The sequence below is a fragment of the Rhinopithecus bieti genome, unplaced genomic scaffold (genome assembly GCF_001698545.2).
Source record: "Rhinopithecus bieti isolate Rb0 unplaced genomic scaffold, ASM169854v2 scaffold_13617, whole genome shotgun sequence".
Lineage (NCBI taxonomy): Eukaryota > Metazoa > Chordata > Mammalia > Primates > Cercopithecidae > Rhinopithecus > Rhinopithecus bieti.
Window position 1 is genome coordinate 880,777 of NW_016807714.1, and position 8,843 is coordinate 889,619.

The 8,843-nt window shown below is 62.8% G+C and overlaps 1 protein-coding gene across 4 annotated transcripts; it reads left to right on the plus strand.

Moving 5' to 3' along the window:
* Positions 1-65: 65 nt before the first annotated feature.
* On the plus strand, positions 66-6,166 carry MAPK15 (mitogen-activated protein kinase 15). Of its 4 annotated transcripts, none has more exons than XM_017883633.1 (14): positions 66-223; positions 1,471-1,569; positions 1,824-1,853; positions 1,989-2,079; positions 2,527-2,657; positions 2,753-2,916; positions 3,103-3,242; positions 3,991-4,048; positions 4,444-4,581; positions 4,740-4,845; positions 4,968-5,148; positions 5,265-5,389; positions 5,468-5,596; positions 5,777-6,166. In XM_017883633.1, the coding sequence occupies exons 1-14, from the start codon at positions 158-160 to the stop codon at positions 5,951-5,953; spliced, it is 1,635 nt and encodes a 544-aa protein (XP_017739122.1). In that variant the 5' UTR covers positions 66-157; the 3' UTR covers positions 5,954-6,166. The 4 variants fall into 4 exon arrangements, with proteins under 4 accessions (XP_017739122.1, XP_017739121.1, XP_017739125.1 ...); XM_017883632.1 differs by having other exon boundaries at positions 2,735-2,916; positions 5,777-6,161; XM_017883634.1 differs by lacking the exon at positions 66-223 and adding an exon at positions 345-633 and having other exon boundaries at positions 1,967-2,079; positions 2,735-2,916; positions 5,777-6,161.
* The last annotated feature ends 2,677 nt before the right edge of the window (positions 6,167-8,843 follow it).

An 8,843-nucleotide genomic window follows, 5' to 3' on the forward strand; every position in this document is an offset into this window, starting at 1 on the left:
GGGGGAGGTGGGGGGGCCACTGTGGGGCGGAGCCGCGGCCTGCGGGTGGGGCAAAGGGGGGGTGTTGGGAGGGGCGCCCCGAGGGGCGGGGCCGGGCCGGCGTCGGTTCCCACGGCAACCGGCTCCACAGTAAGGCCCCGCGGGCGTCCTGGCCGCCATGTGCAGCGCGGTGGACCCTCGCATCGTCCGGAGATACCTACTCAGGCGGCAGCTCGGGCAAGGGGTGAGTGCCTGGTGGTGCGTCCGCCCTCCGAAGGGCACCGCAGATCTGCGGAGAGAGGACCTGCGGGGCGTGGCCGGTCCCCTCGGAGGCCTGTTCCGTCACACACTGGCGTCCCGCCGCCTCCGTAGGCGGGAGGGGTGGTCTGGAGCCCCTTCGTGCCTCAGTTTCCTCATGGGGTAACACGATCCCGACTCCTAGGAACCTGGCTCCTGGAGGCGGGTGACATCCAGGGCCCCCAGCGGCCTCAGGCGGAGGGATCCTGGCGCCCCGCTCCCCACGCGCCCACAGTCGCCGCTTCCCGGGTGCACAGGACGCTCTGGGGAGGCTGGGCCCGCGCCTGGGTCACTGAGAGGGAGGGCGGACCCCAGGCTCAGGAGCACAAGGGCAAAGCCCGAGAAGGGCCTGAGCCGGTATGGGGTGGTGCAGAGTGAAGGCCAGAGCCTTGTGTATCTGTGTGCGTGTGTGAGCATGTGGGCCTGTGTGTGTGCGTGGGCGGGAGGGGTGGTGTTCGAAGGTGCCATGGGGAGGCGGGGAAGAGCCTTACAGGCAGTGCAGAGAGCAAGTGCGTAGGCCCAGTGCAGGGTTGCCTATGTGCCACTGGATAGGAGAGGGAGAGAGACAGGTGAGTGGTGAGGGTCCGGTCGTGTGGGGGCTTCGGGGAACTTCCCAGACTTTGGTTTTTACTGTTGCTGACGCTGGGAGCTGTAGCAGCTGCTGGTGTCACTTTACAAGGCCCACTCCTGTGTTGAGGACCCACCATGGGTGTGCACAGGAGTGGCAGACAGAGATGAGTTTAGGGGTTAGCATAGCCACCCAGCGAGAGATGCCAGAGGCTGGGACCAGGATGGGGGCAGAGGAGACAGCGGCAAGGGCTAGATTCTGGAGGAATCTGAAGGTGGGGCCAACGGGATTGGGGGTAGATGGGGTGTGAGAGAAAGGGAGGGAGAGAGCCTGGGCAGCTGGAGGGATGGTCGGGCATCCCCGAGCTTCATTTCCTGCCCAGATGCTCCCCTCTGTGGCCTCCTTTCCTCCAGGGCCTCACCAGCTCTCACCCTCCCTCCACTCTACCTCCCCTCCTCTGGAAGATGTCGGAGTCTAGGGCAGCCTGCAGTTGCAGAAGCCCACACTCCCATCCCCTCTCGGGACCCAGGATGGGAAGGAGGAGCCTCATGTCTGTAGGGACAATCTGGGTGGGTAGGGGATGGCGGGGCAAGGGCCTGGCCCTGTGTGACCACACTCCTTCCCAGGCCTACGGCATTGTGTGGAAGGCAGCGGACCGAAGGACTGGTGAGGTCGTGGCCATCAAGAAAATCTTTGATGCTTTTAGGGATAAGACAGATGCCCAGGTGAGCGTGTGGGGAGAAGCGTAGGAGAGGATGGGGGCTGGGAGGGGCAGCCCCTTGCCCTGGTGCCTGGAAGCTCTGGTGGGAGCTGGAGCCCGGTCATAGCAGATGTTCTGGCCTGTCTCAGAACACTGCCCCCTTGCCACGCCTGGTCTGGTGGGCATTGGGTGACAGACATCAGCTCCTTTGGGTCCTCTCAGGACAGGGGCTTCCTTCTTGCTCCGCCCACCCACACACCTGTGTTTCTGTCTCTTCAGAGAACATTCCGGGAAATCATGCTCCTCCAGGTGAGTGGCCTGGGCCCTCCAGCCCAGTCCCCTTCCCCAGGTACAGATCTCTCCAGACAGGAGAGAAACCCGGCTTCTTGGCCCCCAGAACACAGCCCCTCCTGGCCTTCCAGCCACCTCCAACTCTCTGCCCAGGAGTTTCGGGACCATCCCAATATCATCAGCCTCCTTGATGTGATCCGGGCAGAGAACGATAGGGACATTTACCTGGTGTTCGAGTTTATGGGTGAGTGAGGCCTCGGCCAGGGCCCCAGCCCCACCCTGTCCTGTCCTTCGCCCTCTGCGTGTCCCTCTGTGGCCGACCCACAGTGGCTTGCTCCCTCACCCTGTACCCTGGACTCAGGGACAGACAGCTGACCAGTGTCAGCCTCCAGAGCCAGCAGCGACCCCCTTCGTCCCGCCTGCCCCAGGCTCCTGCTCCGACCACAGTCTGCAGCTGTGTTCTCCTTTTCCTTATTTTATGAAACAAAGGCAACATGAAATAAAGTGTGAAAAGTCCTGCAGACCCCACCGCTGTGCCCACAGGCAGTGCACAGGATGGAGAAGCGGGGCGGCCAGGCCGTGGGCTGGTTCAAAGTGGGACAGACCTGCCAGGTGCCCCTCTCCCACTCCCCGCAGGTTGCTCCCCCACCCCCCCACCCCCCCCCGACTGGAGTGCGCGGCCTCTCCGCAGACACTGACCTGAACGCAGTCATCCGGAAGGGCGGGCTGCTGCAGGATGTCCACGTGCGCTCCATCTTCTACCAGCTTCTGCAGGCCACGCGGTTCCTCCACTCGGGGCACGTTGTGCACCGGGACCAGAAGGTGTGGTCCCTCCGCCTCCAGTCCCCTGCTAGGCCACGTGGCCCAGCTCCTGGCCCCACCTAGCCCCGGGGCCTCAGCCTGCCTCCTCTCTGCAGCCGTCCAATGTGCTCCTGGATGCCAACTGCACAGTGAAGCTGTGTGACTTTGGTCTGGCCCGCTCCCTGGACGACCTCCCTGAGGGGCCTGAAGACCAGGCCTTGACAGAGTACGTGGCCACACGCTGGTACCGAGCTCCGGAGGTGCTGCTGTCTTCGCACCGGTAACAGCTGGACACCCCCAACCCACCCTCCACCTCCCTGCTGCCCTCCTGCCCAGCCAGGGCTCCAGGCCTCCTGTACTCTGACCCTGCCTTGGTCCACAAGTGTTCCCCCATTCACCCCTTTAGCAACCCCACCCCCACTTCTGTCTCTGGGTCTCTCCGTGCCTACACCCTTTCCTGCCCCAGGTACACCCTTGGGGTGGACATGTGGAGTCTGGGCTGTATCCTGGGGGAGATGCTGCGGGGGAGGCCCCTGTTTCCAGGCACGTCCACCCTCCACCAGTTGGAGCTGATCCTGGAGACCATCCCACCGCCATCCAAGGAGGGTGAGCCAGGTGGCTGGGGCTGGACATCGGGAATGCTGCAGGTCAGATAGCACAGCTGTGGGGAGACAGCAGCTGACAGGCTAGGACTGTGCTGAGAGGAGGGACGGGGACAGGGAGGATCCAGAGGATGAGGCAGGAACCCCAGGAAGACCAACTGGTGATGGAGGCCCAGGAAGAGCTGCTGGGGGGCGGGATGTGGGCAGGCAGCACCTGGCACAGTCACCATGAGAGCCAAGCAGTGACTGTGAAGGGGCCAGCAGGCTGGACAAGTTCCCCGAGGGATTCAGGTAGCAGGGGCAGGGACTGTCACTGTGCCGGGAGCTGGGGTGCGCACAGAGAGCTGGGCAGGAGAGATTCAGGTGCTGGGGGAAGAGGTGGAGGAAGGCAGTGGTAGTGGGGCCATGGGGGTCACTCTTGAGGGTGGGGGCAAGAGGGAGCTGCACTGCCAGGCACATCTGCTTGTCCGGGTGGAGCCTCCTCGTCCGTGGAGGTGGGCGCCAGCGTCCACCTGTGTGAGCACACCCCAGGGCCAGGTGCCAGAGTGTGGAGCAGGGGTTGTGAGCGGGTGCTCCTGTGCACAGGCTGGGTGGCACACCCTGGCGATGGGGTGTTTGAGCCCTGCCAGACAGCAGAAACCCTGTAGAGAGGCTGTGCTCCCTGGGGCTGGAAGAGATGGCTGGCCCCAGATACCCTGAGCCGCCCCAGTCTACCAGGCCTGCCTGGGTCACACCACCTTCTGCCACCCCAGACCTCCTGGCTTTCGGCTCAGGCTGCCATGCCTCTATGCTGCACTGCCTGGGGTCCCGGTGAGTGGGGGCACTTCGGTGAGGGTGAGAGGGTGGCCTGTCTCAAGGGAGCAGGGCCACCTTCCTGCAAGGTTACTGGGTCCAATTTGTACCAGTTCAGATTCCACCTGCTTTCATGATGGCAGTCCCCAACCCAACAACTGTTGGCCGCTCTGAAAGCAGGAGCCCCTGGTGGTGGTCCCAGAGGGTGGCCCGGAGGAGCTGTGCTGGACGTGGAGAGGAGGGCACCAGGGGGCCGCAGGGGTCTCTCCACTGTGCAGGTCAGGCATAGGGGCATCTACCTAGACAGGACAGCAGGGTGGACCCCAGTTTCGAAGCTGAGCCCCACCCATGAATGTGGATCTGAGAAGGGGCCCTTGGGTCGGGCCCTGGAGATGACACACGGCAGCCCACAGGCCACGACAGACGCTGGACGCCCTCCTACCGCCAGACACCTCCCCAGAGGCCTTGGACCTCCTTAGGCGACTCCTGGTGTTCACCCCAGACAAGCGGTTAAGCGCCACCCAGGCACTGCAGCACCCCTATGTGCAGAGGTGGGAGTGGGAGAGAGTCCCCTAAGTGCGGGGGACAGAGATGGGGGCAGGAGAGAGCCAGCCCACGAGGGAGAGCCCCCGCAGCACGGACCCTGCAATGACAGCTTGAGGGGCTCCCTTGGCCACAGCCCAGGCCTCACCTCTCTGGCTCCCTGCAGGTTCCACTGCCCCAGTGATGAGTGGGCACGAAAGGTACATGTGCAGCTCCGAGCACGCGAAGGGGTCCAGCTCTCTGCGCCTGAGTACCGCAGCCGCGTCTATCAGGTGCTCCGGCTCTCGACCCCCATCATCCCGTCTACTGCACCCTGGAGGCTGCCTCCTATGTTAGAGACCCCCAAACACCCATGCCCAGGCTGTGCCCTCTGAGCACCCTTCCCCTCTTGCAGATGATCCTGGAGTGCAAAGGCAGCAGCAGCACCTCAAGAGAGAAGGGCCTGGAGGGTGTCTCCCCGTCCCAGGCACACCTGCACAAACCCAGAGCTGACCCGCAGCTGCCTTCTGGGACACCTGTGCAGGGCCCCAGACCCAGGCCTCAGAGTAGCCCGAGCCATGACCCCCCCGAGCACGGTGTGTGGTCTTTGGTGGCTACCCACACAGAGCATGGCCTGGGCCCCTTCTGCCTGTGGCTGCCAACTGTGCAGCATCGGGTTCCTGACCCTGGGGTTGACCTTCTGACCCCACAGAGGTCCTTCGTGCAGCCAAGAACACTCCCAGGCAGAACTCCGCTCCCATGCTCCAGCCTGCACTCCTAGGGAGTGGGGAAAGGCCCCCCGGGGCGAAGGAAGAGCCCCCCTTGACATTCTTGCTGGTAAGTCATGGTGGGGTGGGCACAGGAGGGACCCTTCCTCTGCACCTTTCAGTGACCCTGTGACATGGCCCTTCCCAGGAGAAGCCAGGCCGGAGGGGAGCTGCGCCTTCCCTGACCTCACAGGCTGCAGCTCAGGTGGCCAACCAGGCCCTGATCCGGGGTGACTGGAACCGGGGCGGTGAGGTGAGGGTGGCCAGCACACAACAGGTGAGCCCGGCCCAGTCTGCCCCCGTCCCCTCATCCTCCTCTTCCCCTCCTTTTCCCTCCCTTCCCCATCCTTCCCATTGCCCCTCCAATGTCCAGTTCAAATCGCTCGAGGACCTCAAGGCCTCCCCTCCACTGCACCCCCTCTGACACCCTCTTCATGTGACCCTCAACTATACACAGGTCCCTTCCCGGTGTCCTCCGGAGGCCCGGCCCGGCCGGAGGATGTTCAGCACCTCTGCCTTGCAGGGTGTCCAGGGGGCCGCCAGGGCTTTGCTTGGAGGCTACTCCCAAGCCTACGGGACTATCTGCCACTCGGCACTGGGCCACCTGCCCCTGCTGGAGAGGCACCGTGTATGAGCTGCCCTACTCCCTTCACCTGGCCCCCTGTTCCTGCCCCAGCCCCTTCCCCAGACCCCTCCCCAGTATCCTGCACCCCTTAGCCCTCCCTGCTTTGCCAGGCCACGTTGAAGTTCCAGGGAGCTCGCCTGAGTCCCCTCCGGGGAGCAGATGAGGGCCCTGCCCCAGCCCCAGTGACTTCCTCCAATAAAGTCACGTCTGCCCCCAATCTAAGCAGCCATCATTCCTCCCCTCCCCTCTCAGGTCACAGCATCCACTAGCTGGGGGCCCCGACCCCTTTCCTGGAGCCTCCACTCCTCTGAGGACCCCACTGTCCCTATCCTGAAACCTCCACCCCAGAGCTCAGTGCCGCCCGCCCCACTAGAGGCCCTGCCCACTCCACATCCAGCACTGGGCTTTTCCCTCTAGGTTTGCCTGGGGCAGCTTCCTGTCCTTGGTCCATCATTTCCCTACCTGCTGTGGCTTCAGGGTCCAGGTTGCCCCCCAGTGTGGCCCTGTGGGGTAGTGACCTAGGGTCACCCCATGGCCATGTTTGTGACTCTGAGCCAGAGGAGAGAAGGGGAGAAAGAAGGGGGCAGCCTCACCTCTCCCCTGCTGTCAGGGATTGCAGCCTGCGCTCCCCCAGTACAGCCACTGCGCCTGATCTGTTTTCAGGTCTCTGTAGGTGAGGGTGGGAGACAGACATCTCGTGAGGTCAGGGTTACCTCCTCTTGTCACACCCAGGCAAAGGCCCTGGTATGAGTTCAGGCCAGGGCTGTGCAGGGCTGCAGAGATCAAAGGGGCCCTGTGGGCACAAAGCTGTGTCCTAGGGTGCCAGGTGTCCTCAGCTGCACCTGCCCCTGGGTTGGGGCTGGAACACAGGGAGGCAGCTGGAAAGTTTGCAGGCTGGGAGGAGCTCACAGTCTAAAGGGCGCAGCCTGTGCTGTCGGTGCGGGGGTTGGGCTGCCAGACTCAGTCTGGGAAGCTCACAGGCCAGAGGAGCTCAGTCAGAAGGGCGCAGCCTGTGCTGCGGTCGGGGTGGGCTGCCAGGAGCAGGGACGCCTCTGGGTGGTGGAAGCCATTGGCACCATGCGGGAGGGTGGGGAAGGACAAGATGTGGGTGAGGGAGCTGAGCAGAGGGTGGGGGCCAGCGCTGCCCTGGTGCTAGGCCAGGCACCTGCAAGAGACTCAGAAAGGGAGGCTGGGCTTGGGAGAAGGTTGGAGGAGGCGGAGGGAGCGGGAGGGCCCGAGGAAGTGGTGAGCCATCAGAGACCCAGCCCAGGGGCTTGTTTCCTGAGGGGGCTGCTTCAAAAGCCCAAGGCGCAGGCCTAGGGTGCTAAACAAGCAGGACCGAGAAGCTGTGGGAGAGGACGCTGCAGAGAGGCCAGGGGGCTGCAGGGCTGGAGGCTTGGCCTTGGGCTGGGCAGTGTGTGGTAGGGCTGCTGAATGGGGAATTGCAGGCGGGCACTCAGGAGTGTGCCTGTACAGGGGGCATCGGGGACCGGGACAGGAGAGCAGCGTGAAGTCGGAGGGGCCAAGGTGGGCCTTGGAAGTGGAGCTGGGGGTCTTTAGTGCGCCCCACAGGGCTGGGTGGTGGGTCCAAAGGGGAAATCCAGGAGGCCACATGGTTAAAGGCTGCAGGAAATAACTGGGCGATTATACACACTGGGGAATGTGCTAGAATATTTTGTGTGTTACGTTTTATTAACACCGAAATGCGCTACATCATGGTTTAGAAGATGTGGAGGGTGCAGGCAGGAGGCTCCAAAGGCCCAGGCAGGGCCGCCAGCCTCTGGCCTCTCCATGGGCTCCAGTTGGAGAGCCTGTCTGCTCAGCGACACCACAGGCAGCACACACACAGATGTGCCCACAAGAACATCATGGCCAAGAGACGCTCAGGTGCATCCCACTTCCAGGCACCTTTGCCACCTGGCCAGAAGTCCCTGCTGTCATCCCTACATGGGTGGTGGCTTTGGTCACCAGGGGGCTGTCCAGCAGTGAGAGTGGGGTCACTTCCCTTTCCCAGCTGCTGGAGTCAGAACTGCTGCCTTTGTTTGGCGGCCTTGTTTCTTAAATCAGTTCCCTCTTAGGATTTATTACACTAAAAAAATTATTTTTTGAAAAGAAATAGAATACAGAAACATGAATTTCACAAGGCTAGCATCTAACAGTGGGGGCTTTCTACATATGTGGTGCCAAAATGTGTCATTCTGAGTCAATTGCAATTCCTCTCTGGGGGTAAAAAGAGATACAAGATAAGCCAGGAACTCTAGACAGATTCTCAGTGTTGGTGACAAAGAGGAAAGGACCTGAGAATGGGGTTGGAGGGGGGTGTCTGCTGGATACCAGGAGGGCAAGGACCACTCCCACCTGCAGGGGTGCCCAGGACCTATGTCTAAACAGCTGGGCTTGGCCTGGGCTGCACCTTGTCCCCTGCCCTCACCTGGTCCCATACCTGTCAAGGATAAGCCCCCCCAAATCCAGCCCTTCTGGCACCTGGCTTGGGCTGGGCCTGTGCAGGGGGTGCTCACGAGGCCAGGGCTACAGGTTGTCCAGACCATGTTTTATTGTGCTGCCAAGCCCAGTGCCCCTCCCACTCTCACCCAGTGCTGGCTAGAGCCTTGCTGGAGTAGACGGCAGACCTGGCCAAGGCGGACCTCTGGGCTTCCCTACACCCCCTTCCCAGTGGCCTGCCTTGTCCAGCTTCCTTGCCACTCCAAGGGGCATCTTCTGGTGCAGCTTCACCCCCCGCCCTTGCAAACTGCCCACAGCCAGCCCAGTCTTCCCCCACAGCAAGAGGACGGGCCTCTGAAAAAGATGCTGGGAGGCAGCGAGCCAGAGAATCCAAGTAGAAAAGGAAGTGAAGCCCTGAGGACGGGGGAGACCCTGGGTGGGGGTGGGGGGGGAGGAA

Bases quoted from the DNA above. Each gene is read 5' to 3' on its own strand.
- MAPK15 (XM_017883632.1), top strand. From the start codon at position 158: ATGTGCAGCGCGGTGGACCCTCGCATCGTCCGGAGATACCTACTCAGG. The intron at 224-1,470 runs GTGAGTGCCTGG...ACTCCTTCCCAG, and splicing joins GGCGGCAGCTCGGGCAAGGG to GCCTACGGCATTGTGTGGAA. The intron at 5,149-5,264 runs GTGTGTGGTCTT...CTGACCCCACAG, and splicing joins CCATGACCCCCCCGAGCACG to AGGTCCTTCGTGCAGCCAAG.